This window comes from Podarcis cretensis, assembly GCF_951804945.1.
Source record: "Podarcis cretensis genome assembly, chromosome: 3".
In the NCBI taxonomy this organism is placed as follows: Eukaryota; Metazoa; Chordata; class Lepidosauria; order Squamata; family Lacertidae; genus Podarcis; species Podarcis cretensis.
Window position 1 is genome coordinate 101,138,021 of NC_137172.1, and position 27,956 is coordinate 101,165,976.

General features: G+C 42.9%; 1 protein-coding gene across 9 annotated transcripts in view; it reads left to right on the forward strand.

Moving 5' to 3' along the window:
- Positions 1-27,956, forward strand: part of DLGAP2 (DLG associated protein 2) — a 420,471-nt gene that overhangs the window by 384,627 nt on the left and 7,888 nt on the right. For all 9 annotated transcript variants that reach the window (XM_079969732.1, XM_079969731.1, XM_079969733.1 and 6 more), the window contains 3 exons: positions 5,453-5,538; positions 7,082-7,497; positions 19,765-19,856. In XM_079969732.1, coding sequence (XP_079825858.1) covers positions 5,453-5,538; positions 7,082-7,497; positions 19,765-19,856 — 594 coding nt within the window. The remainder of the gene's footprint in view (positions 1-5,452; positions 5,539-7,081; positions 7,498-19,764; positions 19,857-27,956) is intronic.

Sequence of the window (27,956 nt, forward strand, 5' to 3'; positions counted from 1 at the left end):
ACATACTTATTTGATTAACGGCAGCCTGAGTTTTCTCATTAGATGGCTGTGCAGTGACACTGCCTTGCACCTGCATGTCTTTCCATTCATAGCAGGCTCATTAATTACTGAATTTTTAAACTCACACTCTGTTTTAACAAGGTTTGTACGCCAACAGTAGCAGTGCGGAGGACTGCAGCTTAACTTAAGGCAGTGAGCTACTCTTGACACTCTTCATTTTAACCTTTTTGCCTCTGCAGATGGAAATCAGCTACCGACTCTAGTAGGAATTTCATACAGAGCTGTTACAAAACTCAGATTTTCAGAGGAATAAAAGCAATCATGCGTACAGTATTTAAGCCAGCGGGAGTTATGCCATCAACACTATTCCACGCTATAGCCTCTCTGCTGACAAGGGAAATTTGGAAGTAAAATATTGTCTCTGTTTTAAATATCCCTCCAGATTACTTGGAACACTGCAAGTGAGCTTCCCCCTACTCTTGTTTTCTTTTATAATTCAGCCTTGTCTTAGATCCACCCCACACTTTACGGGAATTCCACGGGAATTCAGCTGCCATTTCCCCTCTTAGAGCATGCATAATACTTATTTTATTTTTATTTATATCCCAAGTGTTCTCTGATTGCATTCAAATAAATACAATAAAATCCATCAATAAAACCAACTGGGGAGACACACATATCTAAACCTTTAGGGGAACGCAACAGAATGTTGCAGTCAGTTTTGGCTCCCCAGTATACACACCCAATGGATGCGTGTTTCCCCTTCACAGGTCATGTAATCACTGCAGGAAACACTGGTACTGGTGTAACCCAGATGCCATGATTCTGCTGCAGGCTAGGCCTATGGTTGTAGGGCAGGATCCAACCAAGTAGTTCTATTTGTGCCATGGGATTTCCTCTCTTTCTCCTCCATCCATTCGTCCCATCCCCCCACGAACTCCTCAAGTCTGCTCCAGAGGGTTAAAGGGAAACCCAAAACAGATTTCGGGAGCACATGGGGAGAGAAGAGGGCAAAAAAAGTTACTTTACACAGCCAAACATTATTGCCCTAACAGAGCTACTTTGTTGGGTACGCCTAAGGTATTTCAGAGCCAGTGTGGTGTAGTGGTTAAGAGCGGTAGACTCATAATCTGGTGAACGGGGTTCACTTCCTCGCTCCTCCCCATGCAGCTGCTGGGTGACCTTGGGCTAGTCACATTTCTCTGAAGTCTCTCAGCCTCACTCACCTCACAGAGTGTTTGTTGTGGGGGAGGAAGGGAAAGGAGAATGTTAGCCGCTTTGAGACTCCTTTGGGTAGTGATAAAGCAAGATATCAAATCCAAACTCTTCTTCTTCATATGTAGAATATATTCCATGGCTTGTATCCAACCGAGTCATGACTAACTTGTCCATTGATTTCAATGGGCTTTGCTCCGAGTATGTCTTAGTAAGGTACCACCCCACCATACAATAAAGCAGAACACCCATGGCCTTGTACAAGAAAAGATATTTGCAGGAGTATCGACACAGTTCAAACCTCCCTGCCCTGCTCCTGGTAAGCCACACCAACACTGGTGCCGGAAAACACCACCACCACTCTCGGTCGGCCTCTCTTGAATCTTTACATATGTTCATTTGCTTTACACTGTCCAAAAGAGCCACATTGAATGCTTCCTTGTTGTGACCTTCACTAATAGGAGGAGATAAGCAGCAATTACACAAGACCACACTCGTGGATTCATGCCACCACTTCGGCATTTGAATCCAGACCGTTGCCAGGTTCATAAAGCTCCTATGACGTAGGATTTTGAACCTTGTGGGGTTGGGTTTTTTAATTAAAACAACAACAACCCCACAAGGTTCTAGGCATTCTTATTCTAAGGCTGCGTAGCAGAAAGATCAGTGAAAAGGCCTATGCTGGTCTAAATTTAGTTAAGAAGATACCAAGGTTCTGTTTTCAACATTACTGTCTAACCCAGATCACTGCCGGAACTTTGCAGGTGAGAGGTCTCACTATTATTCTCACATCTACAAGGTGTTGGCTATCAAATGAATATCTAAAACATACACTTTCATGTTCTTTTTAATCATCTCATTGCCAGTAAAATATAGGCTTAAGTAATAATATGGATAACACGTTAACTTTGGAGAGGATAAATGTTTGCCCCAAAGACCCATTCTAATAGTATACAGTCAGTTTTCTTAAGAAGATTGAGAAAATATTGCCATCCTTTACATCTTCTTGTAGGTTTTTTTTTTTAATGTTAACTAATCCGTGAATTTGTTACCGTATATACTCAAGTATAAGCCGACCCAAATATAAGCCGAGACACCTAATTTTACCTCAAAAAATTTGGGAAACTTATTGACCCGAGTATAAGCCGGTTCACCACACCACAAACCTCCTGGTGGGCTGGAGTGAGTGTGTGTGCGTGCGCACATGCACACACAGCAGAGGGGGCTTCTCTCTCCCCCCAGCTCCTCCCTTCCTCCTGCCTACCTAGGGTGGTCTGAGAGGCAGAGGCTGGTGGCAGCAGTGGCAGAAGAAGAACAAGCAGTCTGAAAGGTCTGCTTTCGGGCTGCTCGTTCCTCCTCCGCCACTGCCGACAGGGACCCTCACTCGAGTATAAGCTGGGGGGGGGGGCTTTTTCAGCATAAAAAATGTGCTGAAAAAGTCGGCTTATACTCGAGCATATACGGTCATTAATTTGGTTGCCTTTCACACTCTAAAAGGTCAAGGAATACTGGTTTAGATGGCAAAAACGTGAGGTCTTCAGTATGAAACTCAAGTTACAGTCATACCTTGGGATGACTACGCTTCAGGTTGAGCATTTTTGGGTTGCGCTACACTGTGACCCGGAAGTGACGGAGCGCGGAAGTGGCGAATCGTGGGTTGCATTCACTTCAGGATGCGAATGGGGCTCCAGAACGGATCCCATTCGCATCCAGAGGTACCACTGTATTTGTAAGGATGAAATATTTGCTGAACATCGTTTCTTAAGGAAGGTGTTACAAAACAAATAAATATATATGCTATCATTTTTTTGTTTTAGTTGTTGTTGTGGTCAACCATACTTTCAGGATATTTTTCTAGGAAGCAAGCAAAATTTCCAGAGGTTTCAGTGATGAATTACACACTGTCATTTAATGAACTCCTTTTAATAATATTCACAGTGAACAGATATAGTATTATAACTCCAACAATGCACAGAAGCTGTTTTTATGGCACCATCTCACCTTTCTAAAAACAGTCTGACAATTCATAGCATATTTTTCCTGCCTTCATGGTGTTAAATAACTGCTGATAATCTTCAGTGCTAGTAGTAATAGACAAAAGCAAGCTGTGTTGGGGGAAAAATGTGTTGTTACTTCCTTTATCACTGCCATTTTCCCATTTTCCCTTCAACTTCAAATTCTTGTGATCTGTTTTCAGTAAGAGATTACAAAAAATAATCTAATAAACCTTCGGCTCCTATAGCTACCACCAATAGATTTATCAAATAATTAGCATTCATTCTATAGCTCGGATTATGCTACTGATGTCGATTTCCTGTTCCTAAATATTAGAAATCATAAAATGGCATTGTGGGATGAGGCATTAAACAATTAACAAATGCAATGACACCATAACACACATGACGTATGTGTGGAAACAGCATGGAACCAGCAGGGTTAGGGAGACAAGAATCTGCTCTGCACTGTCAGCAGTGACTATCACATCAAGCCCTGCATTTACTAGCAGATCTCTTAACCTTGGTAGGTCTGTGTGGCCTGGAAAATGTGCATATAAAGCAAAGGAAGTGGAAGTCTGACATGCTTCTCACCTGGATGCCTTACAATTCAGGTACCTCCTCTTTGTAAAGTTCATGTGCAGAGGATACATTCCATCCCTGCAACTAACAAGTTATTTCCTGGAGAGAAATCAAGGCCTCAGCCTTGAAAGGACCAGTCTACTCTACTGCAGATCACTGGCTTGTCTTTCCATACTTACAACACATTCCAGAGTGCAAAGATGTTTCTCTGTACATAACATTTGGAGGCTTAAAGACAGCCTTTGATGCAATGATAGAGAGTGTAAGGGATGGGGGTGGGTTGGGAACGAAATCCAATTTAGACAGCAGCCTAAATTACTAGGGCACCATGCGTCCAGGGAAATATCTAGGAAGCATGCTTACATAAGCCCTGGGTATTATGACAAAGGACAGTATATTACTACTAATAATCATAATCATGAGGTGAAGCATTCCAGTGCGATATTTATTAGCAGTAGCAGAAATATTTGTTTTATTGCAAGCTTAATTATGTAAAGTGCCCATTACTGTCCATTTCCTGAATTTTACAGGCATACAGGTAAACTTCTCCCCTCCTGAACACTAAAAGCATAGTGGAGAGGGTCCCCTCCACTGCCCAGATTTATTTTTGTGCAATTAGCACTAAAATGTTTAGCTTGCCAAATTGCATAGAAAATCCTCATTTGGCAGTGGTTTCTGCTTCTAGACATGGCAAGAAAATGAAAGGTATTAAAACATGGAAATAATCGCTGGGGTATTTAGAGAGTGTCAGCCCTGGCAAGCTGCATAGAACGATAACTTGGAGCAAGATATATGCCTCTTGTATTGATTTTTCTGGCACTGAGAATGTAACATTCAGAACTTTAAAAATCTAACTTAACTAAAGTATGCTCGAGGAATTCAGTTTCTGAGAATTTCATTACTAACTGCTCTGATCTGCCCCTCCCTGTCCAATGTGCAGACTGAAAGGTTTACTCTCCTTCAGAGTTTGTGAAGTTTTGCAGTACAATTCTCAGTTCCAAAAATGTTTAAATTGGATGTTTTAACATAAAATCCATTTAGAAATGTGCACATTCAGATAAAATATACGTGCAAGTGAATGATTTGTGATGAAATACATATCTAATTGCATAGTTTTAAAGACGAATTTTCATGCGGATTTTGATTAATGCACAAACAGGACAGACCTATGAATAACCACATACAAAATTGGCATAGACTGGAAATAAACTAATCCATCCACCCTGAATTAAAAGTTCAGTTTTGATCACGTACTACAAGACTGCACATAAGGAGCCTTTGAATCTCTGGTGGTCGAGAAGAGGGATGTCAAGCACAATGCGACTCCATGTGTTCATTCAACATGGTTTCCAAAGTACGCGGGAAGAATGACAAAATAGAGCCATAGCTGCTCCTCGCATTTTTGTAATATACAACAGCACACTATTTGAAATATTTCACTCCATGAGATTTTCCCCCCGCCCCATCCTGTGATCTCAAATACACCTCCTTGCAGATAACCTGTGCTGCAATCAGTGTGTATGATCCATTCATAGACATGTTTGGGCCCGGATTGCTACTCGTAAAGAGAGAAATGTAATGTTAGTTTAAATCCACGAGGTAGTAATAATTCCAGGTTTTCAATGTTCACTTCTGCAGATTTATCTTTTGTGTTGAACTAGGTGGAAACAGCAACTGATTCAGATACCGAGAGCAGAGGCCTACGGGAATACCACTCAGTTGGAGTGCAAGTGGAAGATGATAAACGGTATGTCAAGCAAAGGCACAATATGTGTGTGTGTACATGATATAATGTGGTGTGAGTCTTCAAGAAAACATGTGCCATGTATGTGCATGTATTTGGTGTGTTTACATGTGAACATTTTACCATTATTAGAAATCATTTAATAATAGCTATGAGCAACCTTGCCCCACAATTAATATCTATTCTATTTATTTATTTCTCCCAAAGCAGCTTACTGTTTTAAAAAGTCACATTAAAAAACACACCAAAGTATTACTACCTACACAATGAAAATCAATACAAATTTGTTTAATAAAACCAAACAAGCAGCATGTTATATAACCACATAGAACATCACTGCTAGCCATCTCATTGGATGATAGCTACTCCAGTTTGGCTTATCCAAAAGCCGATTGGCAAAGAAATACCTTTAAGACTTGCCTTAAAAATAAAAATAAAAAATCAAGCCAAACAGAGAATATTTACATATTTTAGACCAGAGGTCGGCAACTTAAGGCCCATGGGCCGGTTCTAGCCCATGAGCCCATGGCCTGTTCCATGGATCAGCGTGGGGATTCCATAGTGGTTCCTTTTCGTGGTGCGGGCGCCATTTTTTCCCCGCCGACATTTTCCCCCCTCTCCCTCACCGCGGTGGAACCTCCTCCCACCCTCCTCCTGGTGCAGCAAATTTTCGGCCAATCGCCTGCTAAGCTTTGAGGCCCTGGCCAATGGGCAAGCAACAGCTGTACGTGGCTGAGAGGAGGAAGGGGCTGGGTTGAGCTGGCCAAGTGCATTTCCAGCAGCCCCTCATCGGAGCAAGCTGTTTGCCACAACTGCTCATGCTGCCACCACTCTGCCAAGCGTGGCTCCTGTGCCTGCCCTTGCAAGCGGTAGAGGCTGTCGTCATCAGCAAAGGAGGAACAAGCAGCCCGAAAGCAACGCTTTTGGGCTGCTTGTTTCGCCACCGCCGTCAGCCTCTGCCTCTTGGAGGCTCCCTAGGTAAGCAGTGGGACAAAAGAGGCTGGGGAAGAGAGAAGCCCCCTCTGCCATATGCACATGTGCGCATGCATGCACGCACACACACACACACACACACACACACTCCAGCCCACCAGGAGGTTTGTGGTGTGGTGAACCAGCCCACCCCCAAAAAAGCTTGCCGACCCCTGTTTTAGACCTTAAGATTGGTCATTCATCTATTTGCTGTTATTTGGTTTAGTGATAATCTGAGTCACTGTGGCATTTGCAGACCGTTCTCCCCAGTTCACTTACAAATGAGGTGCTTTGTTTTCTACTGTGGGAACAAATCAATGTTTGCTTCCAAAGGTGGCTTGAATGATTTTCATTAGTACGTTCTTCTGATCAATAGTCCCATTGTGTCCTATGTAGAGTATACTTCATTCACTTGCTTCATTCAAATAACCATGTTTGTTTTCTATTAATATTTCTGAACAGTAGTGATAAAAGATTCTGAATGGCTGCAGAGTTGAGATATTGTGATTTTATCAGGGGGAAATGTATTTTGGGCAATATGTGTATCCGTGTGCTGTTTTCCATTCCTCTCCAGGCATGGGCGGTTTAAGCGCTCAAATAGTGTAACAACAGCGGTTCAGGCTGACCTGGAACTCGAAGGCTTTCCAGGACACATAACAATGGAGGACAAGGGACTTCAGTTTGGTGGCTCTTTCCAGCGGCATTCAGAACCCAGCACCCCTACTCAATATGGTGCGGTAAGAACTGTACGGACACAGGGGCTGTTTAGTTACAGAGAAGATTATAGGACCCAAGTAGACACCTCCAATCTCCCACCACCTGAACCTTGGTTGGAACCAGCCATTGAGACAGTTGAAACAGGGCGCATGTCTCCATGTCGACGAGATGGATCTTGGTTTATGAAGTTGCTACATACTGAGACCAAGAGGATGGAAGGATGGTGTAAAGAGATGGAGAGAGAAGCGGAAGAAAACGATCTTTCTGAAGAAAGTAAGACCATAGCCATATTTTGTATTTTCTTTTAGGGTACTTCTGAAACTGTCTAGTGCTTCTTTAATGTTTATATTATTGCTGTGATCACTCGGGTAAATCTGATAAAACCCAAGCCTTCTTATTAAATCAAAGACCTATAACTTTATTTTGTAGTAGTAGTAGTAAAAGGAAGAAGTTTCTAAGGAAAGTTGTTGTTTGATAGCATGCTGACCTCTTGATTATTTGCACTGCGTATGATGCACCTTTGGGATTTTGCTTCTATATGTTATATGTCTCCTGGGACTATAGAAGTTAAAACCTATTGAGTTATCTACATAGAAAAGCTCACACACATATATTCCCCGTAGTCTGTGATTTCCAAATATGAAGGAGAATTCACATTTGATCCCACAGAAACATAAAATACAATTTATTGAAATTTGAAGGAAAGGAAGAAACAGAACATGGCCCATGAATTCTCAGAATTTTCTATAACTTTACAGCTAACTTTTTAAAAGTTATATTATACTATTATTATGTTTTATGTTATGTTATGTTATGTTATGTTATGTTATGTTATGTTATGTTATGTTATGTTATGTTATGTTATGTTGTGTTGTGTTGTGTTGTGTTGTGTTGTGTTGTGTTGTGTTGTGTTGTGTTGTGTTGTGTTGTGTTATGTTCAGATACAGGGAAGATAAAAGAAAGAAATCCCAACTGCATTGCATTTTTAAATTCCCACGTCCAAAGTTCAGAATCTTTTGAGGGCTTATTCCGTGTTTCTACTTTGGATGGTAATCAGGATTCAGTATAAATATTGTCCACCCAGTGTGATTTGTTCCATATTTTCACAAGCATCATTGGTGCCACAATATGCTTGCTTGAACCCCATAGCAGTGCAACTGGTGGGACCGAGCCACCCTCCTGACACTGGTGTCACTGCTGCTTACCTGGATGTGTCTAGGGTGGGGCAGGGTGGCGGCAATGTGGGGGCCACATAGGCATATTGGTGCAGCCAATCCCGTGACCCTGCCAGCGTGCCTGTGCACCCCCCTTCCACTGCTAGGCCCTATCCCATCCCCATCCAGGTAAGCAGGAGGGATGCTGGTGTTGGGAAGGTGGCTGTTGCATTGCTATGGGCTTAAGCAATCTTAGTGTGGCACTGATTCTGTTCATAAAAAATATGAAACAAATCACATTATATAAGCATAGATGCCGTGCTTGGGTTTACGGGGCATTTCCAGTGCTGATCAAGGCATCCATCCTCAATAGGAAGAAGGGAAATTGCTTTGCAGACTGCATTATATTACCGAGCTCAGCCTCTTTGTTTACAGTCTATTACCACCTATTGTCTTTTATTCGGTTGACAACAGGGGTCCACAGAATATTGCCACCAATGGTAAAAAGCATTTTATTCTGGAAACAGCAAGGAAATGCTTCATGATACTGTGTAACAAAAGTAACACTTTAGTATTATTATTATTTTAAAAAACAACCAACTGGGAGGGGGAGGGGGTGCCTCTTTCGAAATCACAGCATCAGTGTGGGGAAGGATGGAGGGGTTACTTCAAACAGACTTGTTCACCGCCACTCATCCCCTGTAAAATGACACCAGGAATCATATAATGTACATAAGGTAAAGGACCCCTGGACGGTTAAGTCCAGTCAAAGGCAACTATGGGGTTGCTGCCCTCATCTCACTTCAGGCTGAGGGAGCCAGCGTTTGTCCACAGACCGCTTTCCGAGTCATGTGGCCAGCAGGACTAAACCACTTCTGGCTCAACAGAACACTGTGACAAGTACCAGAGTGCATGGAAATGCCGTTTGCCTTCCTACTGCAACGTAGGTTGGTCTCCCTGCATTTAGCCCCAATGGTCACCATGGCATGTAACAATATAACCAAATAATTCCCTTTTGCAGTTCAAGCTTCTGCATACCTACTTATTTCCCATGGGGCTTCCTCAGAAGGAAGCCTTCTTAAAAGAAATGGAGCACAGATATGTGTGGAGAAAGAGTTATGCTTGCTTTGGGGTTTGTTTGAGTCTTCCCGATGAAAAGCTCTTTTCTCCTGGTTTTTCATCACATACCATCTGACACTTTTGCGCCTTCATGGGTTGATAAGCGCACACTCAAGAGGGCGTCGTGATATCGCAGCCTGAAATAACAAAGAGTCCTGTGGCACCTTAAAGGCTAACAGATTTATCGTGGTCTCTTTATTGTCCTTTGCTGTGACAGACTCTGGGATTTGTCACAGCTTGAAATGCATCTTGATTGACATACATGACATGAACACTCCTTGATGAGCGCAAGTCGTTTTGGCTCAAGGCAACCATTCAGGTGCTACTACTTTCTATGGTGAAATACTGCTTCCTGCAGGCTTTACAGGAAAGTCTGTATATTTAACGTGTCAGTGCTTGTCCATCTCTGTATATTAATGTAGCCTGAGTAGATCTTCTCCAAGATACAACCAGACAATATTGATGGCATAATACGTTTGTGCTGTTTATCTTCTGTGATTTATGCCTACCAATAAAGGTTTAGCCAAAGTAGACATGCGGTTTGAAAGGCAAGGTTGCTTCCTGTGAATGCAGATTTGAGCAAACACGGGGCAGTGAGATTCTAAAGCTCCACTCGTGTCCAAGTATCACCAGATATTATACACCCGCAGCATAGTCAGTCCTCTTTTGGTTGTGAATGTGCTGTTTCAAGGAGTTTGCAAAGCTATTGAAAACAGACCCTAAGAGCTTGCCTCGCATGTATACTGTGTCATAGTCTAACTCATTTGGGCTGTAGTTTTTGCTTCTGATTCCCTGGGTAGCTGGACATGCAAGGCAGCTTTTGCTGTGGACAGAATAATCAACCTGATAGAAGCGAGGAGGACAAAACAGTCTTCCCAGTTCCCCCGCTCCCAAGACACTGCCTCTGGAGAGCCAGTGTTGTGTAGTGGTTAAGAGCGGTAGACTCGTAATCTGGTGAACGGGGTTCGTGTCTCCGCTCCTCCACATGCCGCTGCTGGGTGACCTTGGGCCAGTCACACTTCTCTGAAGTCTCTCAGCCCCACTCACCTCACAGAGTGTTTGTTGTGGGGGAGGAAGGGAAAGGAGAATGTTAGCCGCTTTGAGACTCCTTAGGGTAGTGATAAAGCGGGATATCAAATCCAAACTACTACTACTACTACTACTCTTCTTCTTCTTCTTCTTCTTCTTCTTCTTCTTCTTCTTCTTCTTCTTCTTCTTCTTCTTCTCTGATTGCCCCACCATAAATGCCTGCAGGAGACAGCAAAGGGAGGTATCAAGTTTGACTGGCAGGTTGGAGGATAAATCTAATGGGGTTTTGCTTAGAATGTGTGGATTTCCAAATGGGATGTGCCAAGCAGAGCCAGTGGCCACCTCAGAGCAGAAACAATTCATACGTATAAGCCAGCAATCTCAGGCCATACTTTGCTAGATCAGACCAAAGAACACATTTGGCCCTAGTACACTTTTTGCACTTGGTAATGAGCTGTCAGGTGCCTCTGATAAATTTACAGGCCACCATTTGCTCTTTGTCCCTGGGTGGCTGAAAACCAGGGGCATACTGCTTAGAGAACTTTCAATGACTAGCATGGATAATAGGGACAGATAACTTCATGACTATTTTTAACAGTCATTTTGGCCCTGTTCTCATGATGTATACTGCAAGCACAGGTAGAAAGGGCAAAGGCTGTGATTCTAGCTTGGTTCTTGAAGGCCTGAATGGAGCCCTTGTGTGACTGAGAAGTCTGGGTGAACAGTTGTATGTATGCCTAACTCCACAGGTTGGGAGTGGAACCAGTGGGCACAATCCTGCCTACCTTTCTTGTGCCTACCTTTCTTCTGGTCTATAGCAATAGCATAGCGGAATATAGATTACCTTAATTTCCCCCTATAAACATACAAAACAGGCTCTGGGGAATATGGCCTTCTTAAGCAGCTTAGTGACAGCAGCATCAAGAAGCAGGAGTGTGGTTGGGTCAGGAATAAGGCACCCACTGGCCCCAACTATAGGGGGCCCTGGGGGCTCGAGCACCCACAAAAAAAACGCCACATCGTAGAGGAGACCAGAAATGGTGTCTGAGGCCTCCAGTGTGACTTCCAGTGCCTTACATAGCCCCAGAAGTCGTGTCTGAGGCCTTCTGGGGCCTTGGATGCGACTTCTGGGGTTCCCAGACACTGCTAGGGCACACACGATGTGGCATCATGTCATTACAACACAACGTGACATCGTGACATCGCATCATGTCACACACCACTGGGCACCCATAATCTGGAGCCCAAGTCGGCCCTCCAAAGGCACCTGATGTGCTTCCATGATAGAAAGGGTAGAAGCACACTGCACACTTTGCAAAGTGCACTTTATAAGTTGTTTGGCCATTCATTTTTCTAATTTAACTAGACTGAAAATGTGTGGTCTGGAATTGAAAAACCTGACCAATACATATCTTTATGATGGCTATCAATAAAACTGAGGCAGGATTTTCAGTGTGTGTGTGTGTTTGTGTGTGATTTTACTTTTTAAATTCTCTTTTTAAATTAGTCAGATCCATCAGGGAATTTAAATCAAATATATCTTAAGAACCCACTTCTACAACGGAGATACTTTAGAAAACAATAACAGAAAATCAATTAGAACATAAAGCTAAAATGTCAGAATTCTGTTTAGCATCATAGTTTATCTCACTATACAAATTTCTACATGTATTTTATCCTAAAATACACATTTTAATGCATTTTGGTACTTTTGTTTTTATAATTGAGAACTGTATCTCGAAATTTGGAGAAATACAAAATTTGAAGAATGATTACATTGTGTGATATCCAGTACGGTCAAACTCAGATTAAACCCATTGAAATAAATGGGCTTGAGTTACTAAAGTTCATTGATTTAAATGGATCTACTCTGAATATGACTAACATTGGATACCATCCATTTCAATCTGCACATTTTACAGCAGGTCAGTTCTATCAGAATTCAGAGAAATCCAATTCCTCAAGCATCCTAGGCATAAAGCGAGATTCATTCTGTGAGCCGTTTGCTACCCAGGTAGTGTCTCAATTGCTTGAACAGACAAGGAATCACTCAAAGTGAAATTTAAAAAGTGGCCTGCAAGACTTAGATATAGATTTCAGTCTGTTCCCTCCCCTGCCCTGTCACTTTAACCAGTCTCTGAAATGTGAAGAGCTAACATCAGTGCCATCAGCTAACATCAGTGCTTAGCTCATTTTAAAATGGGCATTCTCAGCTGGTCTCAGTGTGCCCTACTTCTGCCAATATGGCCCTCCCATGCAACAAGATCCACAGTCCATTTATACCTTGATTGGAACTCGCTCCCATCCAACTGAAGTCACTGAGGTTCTCATTACTCTCGAGATGCAGCAACAAGATTGATGGCTGACTGAAACTGGCCACTCAGAGCATATCTGACCAGTTTTCAAGCAGCTCCACTCCCCGTCCCCGAATTCCAGGTACAGTTCAAAATGCCTGCTGCAACAAAAGCTGGCATGGACAATTCATCCCAGACTTTCATTGTTGATTTATGAGGGCAGATTTAAAAGGCACCCCAAAGACTGGGGCAATCTTTAGCAGTCGTCTAGCATCCATTATCTTTTTATGTGAAAACTCATCATTATTTAATATGAGGTAGCAGAAGGTTTACGAGGGATGCGGGTGGAGCTGTGGGTTAAGCCACAGAGCCTAGGGCTTGCCGATCAGAAGATCGGCAGTTCGAATCCCCACAACGGGGTGAGCTCCTGTTGCTCGGTCCCTGCTCCTGCCAACCTAGCAGTTTGAAAGCACAAAGTGCAAGTAGATAAATAGGTACCGCTCCAGCGGCGTTTCCGTGCACTGCTCTGGATCGCCAGAAGTGGCTTAGTCATGCTGTACGCCGGCTCCCTCAGCCAATAAAGCGAGATGAGCGCCGCAACTCCAGAGTCGGTCATAACTGGACCTAATGGTCAGGGGTCTCTTTACCTTTACTTTTAGCAGAGGGTTTGGGCCTTTTCCCACTCCCCATTTTTTTTAAAAAAAAAAAATTAAGTTTGCTGGCACGTGAAGCAGTGGCAGAGTTGCAGTCAAGGCAGCCCTCAGGTGTTTCCCTTGGAACATCCTAATGGAAACAACACTTCAGGGTGGCCCAGGGTGGTCTACTGCTTGAGAATCCACTTTCTTTGTTCTTGAGTCAAGTTCTCTTCATTCATAATACCAGTAAAGAAAAATAATCCTTTGATTTGACTCCACTATCCTTTCCGACTGCCGCGCCATTCTTTAAAGCTGCCAGCCTAAAGTTTGACTGCCACTTTGCGGTGTGTCCAGTTATGTGTACCCATGTAATCTGTTGTGATGAATTTCATTGGTTCAACTTTGGGGCCTACTTTGTATGGTCTGGTTCATAGTGTACAGTTTGCTCTTGGCTTGAGTTTGTGGTTTGCAAGGAGAGAGCTTAGCCACAAGCCTGGGGTCAGACAACCTGCAAAGTGTGGTGCAGGAGTAAAAGTAGACCAGGGAGGAGTGTAGCTGCTACACAGTCATAGTAAGCAGTAGTTCATTTTTTGTGTTCTGCAAAGGCATCCTATGCCATGATGTTCCATTGTTCCCAGGGGGAGAGATAGTTGCCCTCACTGGCTCGTAGGCATGTTCAAATTTATCAGTGTCATTTTCCTTCCATTTTTTTCACTCCTACATTCAGTTGCTCACATTTCCCCATCTATGTGTGATTTAAAACAAAATTGCCAAATCCTTCTGATAATTCAGCAGCATTTCAGCATGCAGGTCTGCTAACATACATACCTTTGTTTGCAATTTTGATGCATGTGCACCTTTTACAAATCAATTTCCCCTAACAAAAAAGCATTTTGTGCACTTATTTTCACCAACATATGAATTATTATGCACAGTTCTCCTGTGCATATTACTTGGATGTAGAACCACATTGCAAAATTCAGATCAAGCGATGACTGTATTTTGATTCTCGAATTGTCTCGGAAAGTGTGAATTCAGTAGATTTGCCCGTAAATGCGAACTGGACTGAATTCCTTCCCTACTGGTCAGTGGGAGCAGACATCATTTGCCCCCCAGAATCATGCTGTAGACTCATTCCTATTGGATCGTTCTGTGGCTAATCAAAATGCCACTGGGCTCCTTTGACTGCAGCTCCACCACTGCTTGAAGCATTAGAAAAAGAAGAAGCAGCAGCAAATAATAGCTTGAAAAATCAGGGTTCTGTGTCACACTTGGAGCCTACTCAAGTAGAGGAGAACCCCCATTGCAGACATTCAACCCCCAATACATGGGGAGATGGCTGCAGGGTCAGCCAAAGGGATGTACTGGGAATATGGATAATGGGCTTCTCCCCACTTGGTGCCATAGTAATTGCGTAGAGGGGAGAGAATCAATGAAATGGACTATTTATGGCAGATTGTCATGACCCAGGCATGATAATTCCTGATAGTAAAGTTCCTAGTGTACTTGAAGCGACATATGTCTGTGTTTTTAAAAAACACACACAGAGAGAGATACCTCTGTTGACTGGATTAACTCTCCTTAAACTTTCAATGCGACTGACATGTTTATAATGCTTGCTTTAAGCTCGTCCTGTGATTTCAGGACGAGGCTGCTTGGAAACCAGAATAAACTATGTTTACACACAAGAAAGCAGAAATCAATGTCAATTAATGAATCCCCACTTGGGGATATTTATTTAACTCAACAGCTTTAAGTAACTAAAAAAAAAAAAAAGCAATAGCAATAGCAATATGTGTTATAATAATCCATCTGCTATTTTAGCACCTTCCCTTCCATCCTCTTCTTCCATTTCCTTCCTCTTCAGCTAATTTCTCCTCATTCTGTTCATTAAGCTGGGTCAAATGCTAACACATTTCACCGAGCAATATTTTAATTAAAAAACAACAACATTGGTGACTATGGCTGCAATCCTACACCTTTCAAGTTAATGAAATTAAGCAAGGGTAAATGGCTGAGCCTGTAAGTCCTCACAAATGAAGCAGCCTTTCCCTGTGTCAACATCGTTGAGTTGAAATAAGCAATGAACCAACCCAAATTCAGAGTGTTCGGATTCAGCAAGCTTGTCTATCAGCCACTTTTTTTTTTTAATAATATTTTATTGAGATTTTTAAATACCAATGCAAAATTAGTAAACAATGTAACATATTTCATAACATAGTTTCATAACTTCTTTGGACTCCCTCACGTCTCCCACTCCCACTTACATCATTATAAATTTTTGCCAGCAATTTATCAACTTGTTTGTGTTCTTATGTCCCGCTCGTTTAAATATAATTAATAATTCTCCAAAAAATTTATATTTTCCTCAATCTCACTTATCATCCTAATTCCAACTATTTTAGTGGTGCTCAATTGTTTGTGATCTAGCATCCTTATTAACATTCAACCAAATTACAATATTTTTGTAGGTAAATCTTGAATTTCTTCCAATCTTCTTCAACCCTCTCCTCTCCCAGGTCTCGGATTCTGCCGGTCATCTCAGCCAGTTCCATATAGTCTATCAGTTGCATCTGCCATTCTTCCAGTGTGGGTAGATCTTGGGTTTTCCAATATTTAGCAATGAGTATCCTTGCTGCCGTTGTTGCATACAAGAAAAAAGTTCTGTCCTTCTTTATCACCCTCTGGCCGACAATACTATCAGCCACTTTTTAAATACATGTATTTATTTGCTCACATATCTGAGACCTGTATGTATTCTGCAGTTTCCATAAGGAAACTCAAACCATGTAGGCAAAATCCAGCAAACGTTAGTCATGGCCTAAAAATCTTACACACACTTACTTGGGAGTAAGCTCTACTGAAAACAGTGGGATTCGCATTCCAAGTAATGTTGAGAACAATGTAATGGGAGCTATTCATACTTTATAAGTCTCATTTATTTCAAGGGCACTTAGCAACAACTGACTTACACATGCAAAAACAAGTGCTGAGTTTTCAAAATTCACCTTGGATCCCAGAACAGAGTGTAACCATTTCTAATAAAGACCCCAAAAATGAAGCTTATTTGCTTTGCTGAACATGTTGTAAGTTAGGGTGAGATCCAATGTTAATGATTTCAGTGGATCACCTCTGAGAACCTTTCCACACTTACAATTTATAGTGGCATAGTTGCTGAATTTCTTAATTTGTGTGTGCGTGCTGCCACATAACACCATCATTATTCAGTGGGTATTCATTGGAATACTATAATCAAAACCCCACTGATTCTACTCTTGTAAAGGATCCAACTCTTGTGAAAGATCTGAAATGGTTCCACAATATTTCCATTTGTGTGGCTAGTGAGTCGGTAGGTGTGGTTTGGGAGACATCTGTTTTGTGCCGCTTTGCTCCAACTAGTGAGAGCCACCAGTTTACAAGCTCAGTTCAGAAGAGAGAGATATAAGCTCATAGCAGCAACCATTAGCTGCAGACAAAATTTCCTCATTGTAACCAGGCAGACATATAGCTCCTCTTCCAATCTATAATCCTACAAAATCAGAATTCTGGAATACTAGGCAGCCAATTAATGAATAAATAAATAAGTTTTTAAATGGCTATCCCTGCACGTTCATAACCTGTTCTTATATTGCCACCTTCCAGATGTCTCATGGAGGAGACACACAAAGAAGGGCCTCAGAGGATGATCTCAGGGTCAGATCAGGTTCATATGGAAAGAGGCAGTCCTTGAGGTATTGCAGTCCTGAGGCGTTTAAGGCTTTTGTAGCTCTAAGTTTGGCCAGAACCTGCCATTAGTGTGGAAATGTAAACCCTGAATTCACCCTCTTAATAACAGTGACATTTGATCAAAGGTGCAATCAGCTACAAATTCACTCTTAAAAACATCGGATCAGGAAAAGCAGTGTTTAATGTCTGGACAAAATATAAAGACTTATTGGAAAATAAAACTCCGAGGTGGCTTTCACCGCTGGAAGCTAAGGCCCGAAAAAGACCCAATATGGAGGCCAAATGGCCAAAATATTGAGAAATACTAGAAAAAGATGGAGACAATTGGAAATTGCAGAGTTTGGAGAAAATGAAGGATAAAGTGCGATTAAAGAAGTTTTTAAAAATGACAAAAAGCTAGGGTTCCAGGTGGAGAAATCGAAGTTGGAAACAGAACTGTTAGAGCCTAAGACTAAGGTACTTTCAAGAATGTATAACTTGCTGTTAAAATGGAATACACAAGATGAAATGGTTAAATCGGCTATGATAAAGTGGGCACAGGACATTGGGCACAACATTATGTTTGAGGAATGGGAAAGGTTGTGGACCATTGGGTTGAACTTCACTGCATGTAATGCTTTGAAGGAAAATGTAATGAAAATGATATATAGATGGTACATGACCCCAGTTAAACTTGCCAAAATATACCATTTGTCTGATAATAAATGTTGGAAATGTAAAGAAAATGAAGGAACATTCTTTCACCTCTGGTGGACTTGCCCTAGAGTGAAGGCTTTCTGGGAAATGATATATAATGAGCTGAAAAAGGTATTTAAGTATACCTTCACTAAGAAACCAGAGGCCTTCCTTTTGGGTATTGTCGGCCAGAAGGTGTTAAGGAAGGACCGAACATTTTTTATGTATGCAACAACAGCAGCAAGGATACTTATCGCTAAGCACTGGAAAACCCAAGATCTACCCACACTGGAAGAGTGGCAGATGCAGCTGATAGACTATATGGAACTAGCCGAGATGACTGGCAGAATCCGAGACCTGGGAGAAGAGAAGGTTGAAGAAGACTGGAAGAAATTTAAGATTTATTTTAAAAAGCATTGTAATTTGGTTGAATGTTAAGAAGGATGCTAGATCATAAATAATTGTGCACCACTAAACTAGATGGAATTAGGATGACAAGTGAGATTGAGGAAAAAACATAAACCTTTGGGAGGATTATTAGATTATATTTTAAATGAGTGGGATATAAGAATGTAAACAAGATGATAAATTGCGGGTAAGAATTGACAATGATGCAAGTGGGAGCGGGAGACGTGAGGGAGTCCAATGAAGTTAAGAAAATATGTTATGATATATGTTTCATTGTTTTTATTTCTGCATTTATGTTTAAAAATTTTAATATATATATATATATATATATATATATATATATATATATATATATATATAAAGCTGGGAGCCGCGAATGGGAAAAAAAACAACAACATCGGATCAGGCAGCAACTATAACATTATAATTTGTAAATGTGGAAAGTGCCGTTGGATCTCACCCTTCGTCCTTATTAATGGGATGCCTTTCAACTTCTTAGCTAATTACAATACCAGTTAAGCATGTCAGTTATGGGCTCCCTTGTTAACAGTCCTCTGTTGCACCTTTAAGACCAACCTATTCAGGTTTCAATCCTGTTCATGCTAACCAGGGAAGAATCTCCATTGCAGCTCAGTGGGGCTTACTTCTGAGTGGTGAACCATTATTGCGGCATGAACCCATTTTAGAAATGGGGGCAGCAGTGACCCTCTTCTGAAACAAAGTAGGTGCTAAGTATTGTTAAAACTGAAAAGTATCAGTGTACACTGTTTATCTGCAAAGGTGGAAGGCAGGAGAGAACCAGAACAGGTGGGGAGCCACACTCACTCTTCTCCCAGCAAATAAGCAACTCTGATGCTTAAGTGCAAGGGGGATAACCAGAATAATTTGGCCAGATCAAGTGGCATCAGCTGCCACTGCCTGCGGATCCTCTGTAAACAGATGAGTGAGCAAAGGATAGCAATTCACCTAGTGCAAAAATCAAACAAATATCTAGCAAAAAAAAAACAAAAAAACCCACAACCCTACCCAACCTTGCAAGTGTGATTTCACTATATTTTTTACTGAGAAAATAATTTCATTTGCTTCCCCCCACCCCACCATCCCCAGGACAATTCCTCTTTAAGAGTTTGACAAAATAAATGCAACAGTTACAATAGGACCTCTTGGTTTCTATCTTCCTTGAACAGGGTTTAAGAAGAAAAGTTCTCAATGACAGGATTTCCTCAATGACAGGATTTCTCAATGACAGGATTTCAGGGTGTATCTGAAGAAGTGTGCATGCACACAAAAGCTCATACCAAGAACTAACTTAGTTGGTCTTTAAGGTGCTACTGGAAGGAATTTTTTAATTTTGTTTTGACTATGGCAGACCAACACGGCTACCTATCTGTAACAGGATTTCCCAGCTTAACATTTTTGTTAACACAAAAGTATTGGTGGCTTGTTTTGTTTTGTTTTTTCTTCAAACCCATACTAAAGGTAACCACCTTGCCTGTTCAGTTCTAGGTAAGATCCGGAGCGCCGTGGGAAGTGCTCAGCTCCTCATGTCTCAGAAATTCCAGCAATTCTATTGGCTATGTCAACAGAATCTGGTAAGTCAACATTCTTAAACATTGCTCAGCAGATGGGATTCTACTTCCTCTTCTACCTTGTCTGCTATCATCTTCTTAAGCCATAGATGGAGCAAGTTAATATTTCACAATGTGCTTCTGAAAGTTTCATTCCTCCAAGGACACCCGGCTTGTTGCTTGAGAGACATACACACAAAATCCCAGAAGAAAGAGTCGTATGCAATTAAATCATGGTGCGTTTGAAACAAGTGCTTCAAGCGTAGACCCTATGCAAGTGTCCCTATGTTCCAGGGACAGTCCCAGATTTACAGAAACTGTCCCAGTTTCTGATTTGATCCTGGAATGCTTTTCCTTAAAGGTAAAGGTAAAGGGACCGCTGACCATTAGGTCCAGTAGTGGCCGACTCTGGGGTTGCGGCGCTCATCTCGCTTTATTGGCCGAGGGAGCCAGCGTACAGCTTCCGGGTCATGTGGCCAGCATGACTAAGCCGCTTCTGGCAAACCAGAGCAGCACACGGAAACACCGTTTACCTTCCCGCCGGAGCGGTACCTATTTATCTTCTTTCACTTTGACGTGCTTTCAAATTGCTAGGTGGGCAGGAGCAGGGACCGAGCAACAGGAGCTCACCCCGTTGCGGGGATTCGAACCACCGACCTTCTGATCAGCAAGTCCTAGGCTCTGTGGTTTAACTCACAGTGCCACCCACATCCCGCTTTTCCTTAGGACATCCCTGTTTTCATGGGAGAAATGTTGGAGGGTATGGAGTTATGTGACCCAATACCAAGGAGATAAGTAACTATATAATCTTTAGAAGACACCTGAAGGCAGATGTGTAAGGAAGTTTTTAAATGCTAAATGTTTTGGTTTTTTTTATATATGTTGGAAGCTGCCCAGAGTCCCCCAAGAACCTCCCCCCCCCCCAAAAAAAATCTGCTCTGGAGAAGATTTTGTAGAAGTGCAGAGAGCACAGAGGGGAGGAAGGAGAGGGAGGTGAAGTTCCACTGCGCTTGCAGAAGTTGTTGCTTTCTTCTCCTGGCAGGGTGGCTCACTTGCAAGTCACATGAGCTGTTTTGCTACTAGTCCTAAAGGTAAAGGACCCCTGACAGTTAAGTCCAGTCGTGAAAGACTCTGGCGTTGCAGCGCTCATCTCGCTTTACTGGCCTAGGCAGCCAACATTTGTCCGCAGACAGTTTTTCTGGGTCATGTGGCCAGCATGACTAAGCCGCTTCTGGCGAAACCAGAGCAGCACACGGAAATGCCGTTTCCCTTCCCGCCAGAGTGGTACCTCTTTATCTACTTTCACTTTGATGTGCTTTCGAACTGCTAGGTTGGCAGGAGCTGCTAGTCTTAGGGGCAGGCGAAAGGCTATCAGAATCAACCTGGGCAGCGTAGTTCAAAGCAAGGACTGCGGCACAAAACCTGCCCGGATAGTTGGCGCTTCTTCCTTGAGGTACCTTTTCCTGTCACTCCTGTTTCTCTGCTACAGACCTAAATTAGCTGTGAAGGAAACTTCTGCCAGGATGCATTGCCGGTAAAGGACAGGGCTTCCTGTTACATATCCTTACCCTATTACGAGAGAATTAAATGAATGCTTCTGTTGCCATTAGAGGATGTGACCTATAAATCTGTCTTACTTTAATCAATCATTCTGCAATATTTGCAGCATAACCTTTTCTGACATGACAAGGCATCCATTCTGTTTGAAACTTGGTTAAAACAACCAGTGTTTTGAAAAACATGCTGGCTGGAAGAGCTCTGAGCTGCAGTTTCTCACCCATATGCCTTGGTTTGTGAGCTGATTAAGGTCCATGCTGGTCCTTTTTTTCACTGCCCACATTCCCCTAAAGTCTTGAATGAGCAGCTTTACTCTTTCAGTTCTCTGAAGGTCACATTATGTATATGGGGGGGGGGGGCAGAACCCCAATCCCATGCAACACTAAAGGCTGCATCTAATGGCAGTTTTGCCTTAGGAGAAAGTGTATCTGTTCACGCAACTCATGTGTGAACAGGTTTTAGTTGATGCTGCCTACCTTACCTATTCACGTTCTGAGGCATAACTCAGTTAGTAGAGTATGAGACTCTTAATCTCAGGGCTGTGGGTTCAAGCCCAACATTGGGCAAAAGATTCATGCTCTTTTATTGATCATTCCGGGTTGCCCAACCACTGCCACAGTGTCGTTTCTCCTGGCAGATCAAGAGGAGCAGAAGGCTGCAAATGTTGCAAGGTTTCTAGCTGGGGAAATCAGAATAAGGTCCACTATTTGACTCCTGATTCAGGACTGTGTTTTATATAACTGACTTTTGTTTTGTTCTGTGTATATCGCAATGCTTTTTTGTTTTGCTATGGCCAACAGCTGACGCAAATAAAGTTTCATGCATTCATTCACTCATTCATGCATGCATTGCAGGGGCTTCATAGAATCATCGAATTGTAGAGTTGGGACGGACCACTAGGTGACTCTCATTGTCCCTTCCAACTCTACAGTTCTACGATTCTGTGTCCTTGTCCTCTCCTTACCCGCTCCTCTTCCTCCCTACCTAGGGCTGTCTTGTTCTTGCTCCGCCTCCTTTTTTCTTTGGCCTCTACCAGTCCAAGGCCACCCTTTGCTGCTCAATGTCACAATCTGCAGAAAGGTCCTTTCCTCATTACAACTGAGATGGCCTCCAGGAACCCCCTGTGCCGCTGCCACATCACATCGGTGGTGTCAAATACTGTTAAATTATCTGTTTAGCAGAGGCTTTGAAATGTTTGTCACCATCTGCCACTGCCATGGGAAAGCTGCAGCAACACAAGCGCTCTCCTTGGTCACCTCAACCACAGTGCCTCGCTCTGAGGTAGGACTCTGTCCTCCGAACAAGGAGACATGGGCTCTGCTGCCATGCCAGTGAAGACATTGGTCCATGCTCAGTCAATGAGTTGGTGAGCTTGCAGCAGCAGCAGCTATGGTGGACGCCCTTGCTTTCGTAGCAGCCACAGTCGGCTGAATGCTGAACATGGCAGTGGCTATAGCAGCAGCACCCGATTTAGGATGGTGTGGGCAGTTCCCCCGCAAAGGGCACAGAGCCGAAGAGAGATCCATATTGAGGAGATCCATATTTGAGAAGAGCCATTTGGGGGCACCAATTTTTGGCCTCGCACCAGGCGCCTGATTACTTGCCTAGTGGCAGCAGTCAGGAGTAGGAAGCACAATCTGCTGCCCTTTGTGATCCACCAGACTTGAAGCCTGCGCCTCACCGTGCCACATTAGAGCACCAGCACTGCTCATATTTATTTCAAGGCTTTCGCTTCTCAGGTGTCGTCCTTGTAATCGATGCTTCCATTAACACTTTCAGAAGTGTCGCTGCTTTTGATCACTGCCGACAGAAACATTACTATAATGCTGTCTATTACACATTTCCTCGATGCATGTGGAGCGCTGGAATTTCCTGAAAGTACTTCTTGATGATCAAAATGCCATCCGCTTTTCAAGTAATTTGTGATCCTTAATTTGTAACAGTGAGATCACCTGGGAGTCGCACCTACCCATCAATCAGAACTGTCATATGGAGAAGCTTGGATCTACATTTTAGCATCCCATCACTATTTGTCCTCCAGTCCCATTTGTTTGCTTTAACCATTCCTTTTCAGCTAGGTGGGCCTTGCTATGGTCTCTTGACAGGTGTCATATTCGGGGCTGGGAAGGAATTTTCCCTGCTCTGCAGGTTTTGCCTTCCCCATAGCACTAGTAACAACTTTGGTGGTTAAGGCCTTGGGTGGAATTCTATAGTCATTCATCCAATTGGAGTGTCATGAAGTGGTGACTACCCCACCCCCCATTCCCTGTGGCGGCGTTAACAGGATACCCAGTGAGAGGGGTCTGGAGGGAAGTCTCTGTCCAAAGAGCCAAGTGCGTAGGGCTAGTGGGCCATAGAGCTTCCCTCAGCGTTAGGCGGCCATTTGCATAAACCTGTGTTTTGCGATGGTTCCTCTCCCAAATAGACCCTGTCATGCCTCAGTCCCCCGGGGGCTGAGGGGATACATGCCCAGTGCATAGGCCAAGGCTTCCTACATCTGAAATCAATAAAGTTGTGGCCATTTTAAATCCCAGACTGTTGTCATGACCATTCATTTACCATTCAGTGGTTAGGTTGTGGGGCTCTGCGGCTGGGCGTGCAACCACATTTTAGCATTCTGTAGCTACTTGTCCTCCAGTGCCATTTATTTGTTTTACAGTGGTACCTCAGGTTACATACGCTTCAGGTTACATACGCTTCAGGTTACAGACTCCGCTAATCCAGAAATAGTGCTTCAGGTTAAGAACTTTGCTTCAGGATGAGAACAGAAATTGTGCTCCGGCGGCGCGGCAGCAGCAGGAGGCCCCATTAGGGGGGAAAGAGCGGTGGATGAAACAGCTTTCCAGAGACAGGGCCTTGTCTGTTTCATCCACCGCTCTTCCCCCCCCCCTTTTTTTCTGCTGGTCTGAAGCTTAACACCAAGGTGAGGAAGCTGGGTCTCTCCAGATATTATTGGACTCTGACCCCCATCCAGGTATGTCCAGGTGTGATGGAAACTGAAGTCCAGCAGCATCTCTTCAGATGGTGCAGGACAGAAATAAAAATAAACATTTTCTTTTAAAAAAAAGAGCCAGCAGTTTCTAGAGTGGGAAAAGAAGAGCCAAGGAGAAGGCAGACTTGATGTTAATTGAGTGAGTGCATTTCATGTGCACTTTTAAAAAAAATGTAAATAGGGGGCTATGATTATTGATTTACATCTTAACTACAGCAAATACATTCCTTAAGGGCTCCTCTCATGCAATTAACATCACATGAAGTTCCGCCCTCAGAAACACACCGTAGCAACCAAGCTTGCCAGAATGTGGCAGGTTCTTCCAAATCTTTTTTTTTTCCCCTGCAGGAAGGTATGTGGTGAGTGGCTGTGAGAGGGAGGGAAGGAGGACTGTTTTATGAATGGAGCACAAATCAATTGCAGACTTGGCATGTTTCATATTTCCTGGCTTCAGAAATGCCATACAGAATCAGAGCAACTGAGATGAGTCTCACTAGGAGGGCAGCTGAACATCACTACAGTGGAACCTCAGGTTAAGAACTTAATTCTTTCTGGAGGTCTGTTCTTAACCTGAAACAGTTCTTAACCTGAGGTACCACTTTAGCTAATGGGCCTCCCACTGCCGCGCGATTTCTGTTGTCATCCTGAAGTGCTTAACCCAAGGTACTATTTCTGGATTAGCAGAGTCTGTAACCTGAAGCGTCTGTAACCTGAAGTGTCTGTAACCCGAGGTACCACTGTAATGCTTTTGTAACAGCACCACGAGCATGAGATGAAGTAAGGGCAAAGCAAGTGGCCAATGGATTTCAGTTTCCAAGTTGAACACTTCCACAAATTGACCTATCGGCCCTGTAATCTTGGGGCTGAGTCTCAACAGCGAGCAGCTGCCCCACTTCCTGTTCTATCTCCAGGCTTGACTCAAAATGTTGACACTTCCCTTCAGAGCTGTGGGCAACGGTACCAGAATTAGCTCCCCCCACATCAGCCAGTCTTCTTTGGTAGGCCCTCCTACCAAAGGTGCTGCCTGAGGTGAGGTGGGTCATTTTTAATGGTGGCATCCTACTTGTGGAATGCTCTCCTCAGTGGTGTCTGCCTGGCTCCTTCCTTGCAGCAGGGGCCATGGGATGGAGCTGCAGAGTAACCCTTCCATCACCGCCATTGCTGCATCTTGCTGTGGGGACAGATGCCCCCATGGGAGTACCAAATTGGCTTGGGCAGTACTTCTATGCAGCCTCAACCTTTCCAACACCCTGCCCAACCAAAGCTCCATCCAGGTGTATACTGTAGTGGCACAGGTGAGAGGAAGAGGGGTTGCCACCTGCCATTACCAGCCACAATGTTGTTCATTTTTTGCACCCAAAAAGAAAACATTTCACAGGTTTTCCCAGGGTGTTTTTTTTTTTTTTAAAAAAAATTAGTTTTAGTCTCTCAGAACTTGACTTTTTAACACAGCTGGGACCAGGGGGTTGTTACTGTTACTGTTACTGTTACTTACTTACTTGCTTACTTACTTACTTACTTACTTACTTACTTATTTTTGATTTCATACTTTTTTTTAAAAAATGGATAATGATAATTGTAAGCTACCCTGGGAATAAAACCCTTTTTTGAAGTTCAAAGCTGATACTGAATGAATGAACGAATATTTAGAGCTTGAATGCAGTAAAAATAAGTTAAACACTACATATGAGCAATGTTTCACTGATATAGCAGCATAAAACGATAAAAAAGACAAGGTGATAACACATTATGAACGTAAAAAATAGGACGTCGTGTGTCTATCAGCGTTATCATTCCTTAACCCTTCCGCAACATTAAAAAACATGGGTGCAGATCTGCCCTAAGACTGTTATGCTTCTGCAAGCCAGATTTTTTAAAAACTTCCCAAAAGAGGGATAGCTTTGGAGTCAACTGCCTTGATATGATCTTGTCGTCTGTGGATTCCATTGCATTGCATTTCTAAAATTGCTGCACGGTGGCAAAATCATTCATCTTAACCCACCTAACTGCAAGATAGGCAATATTCTCATTTGATTTATGTTTAGGCCAGGAGTGCCGCCTTAAGTAATTTCAAAAGTGAATTTGGTGCATTATTCTTAATAGTGTAGTCAGATATACACAAACAAAGGGTGTGTGTGTGTGTGTGTGTGTGTGTGTGTGTGTGTGTGCAGTTACATATTAGATTCTCCTTTGCAGAAACCAGGGTTTTTCTTCATGTTGGTACCCACCAGAGATGGATGTTACTAGCCTTCTGAATTCTAATGAGATCACAGCTCAAGGCAATGCAGTTATAGACCAATACAGAAATGCAAACATCATCCATGCCCTTTTTGTTAGCTATTTTTCCCTCTGGACGTAGATCAATTTATTTCAAGCTGCATTTCTGTGTTGTTGTTTTCGGAAAGACGAGTTTCTGGATAAGATCAAATTTAAGGGTGCCTCAAGACGAAGTATCTACAGTGTTATGCATTTTGGGCAGATGTTATTAGTTGCACATTATCAATTTATATATACCATTTCGGTGGCAGGAGGCAGCCCTCTTGTGGCCCAAAGAATGTAAAGCAAGAGCTGTTCAATGAAAGAGCGGCATTGGCAATTATGCAGAACGCAAACTCACTGTTTCCAGTGGAATCTCTTGTTGTTGTTGTTGCTTAGTCGTTTAGTCGTGTCCGACTCTTCGTGACCCCATGGACCAGAGCATGCCAGGCACTCCTGTCTTCCACTGCCTCCTGCAGTTTGGTCAAACTCACGTTCGTAGCTTCGAGAACACTGTCCAACCATCTCGTCCTCTGTCGTCCCCTTCTCCTTGTGCCCTCCATCTTTCCCAGCATCAGGGTCTTTTCCAGGGAGTCTTCTCTTCTCATGATGTGGCCAAAGTATTGGAGCCTCAGCTTCAGGATCTGTCCTTCCAGTGAGCACCCAGGGCTGAGTCTCCTCCAGCACCAAAATTCAAAAGCATCAATTATTCGGCGATCAGCCTTCTTTATGGTCCAGCTCTCACTTCCATACATCACTACTGGGAAAACCATAGCTTTCACTATACGGACCTTTGCTGGCAAGTGATGTCTCTGCTTTTTAAGATGCTGTCTAGGAAGTAAAAAAATCACCCCCTTAAATTAGGGTGGAATGGAAAACCACAGTGGGGTATAGTCTAATAGTCATGGTGGTATCTATATTATATAAAGCATAACCCTGGATAAAGTGAAGAATATCTGCAATGCAAATATGCATATGCATTCTATGAAATACCACCCATTGCAGGGTAGACTGTGCCACAAGCAGCCAGACTTCTGTTAAATGCTGCAAGTGGATTAAATCTCACTTGCAATAACCAAAACGGTATTAACCTCCATCTAATTTCTAATGGTCTGGCACATACTATGCACTTGACGCGTGCTGCACTGAGATATAAAATTAACAAATTATTGGTTGAATTACATGTAAAATGAAAAATAAATTAGCATTAGCCACTCCCATCTCCTCCACTAAGGATTTCCTAAGGAGCAAAGTTAATTCTGAAAAACACAAAAAGTCTCCTCAAAACATGCTTGGCTTTTGACAGGAAACTCCTAAGG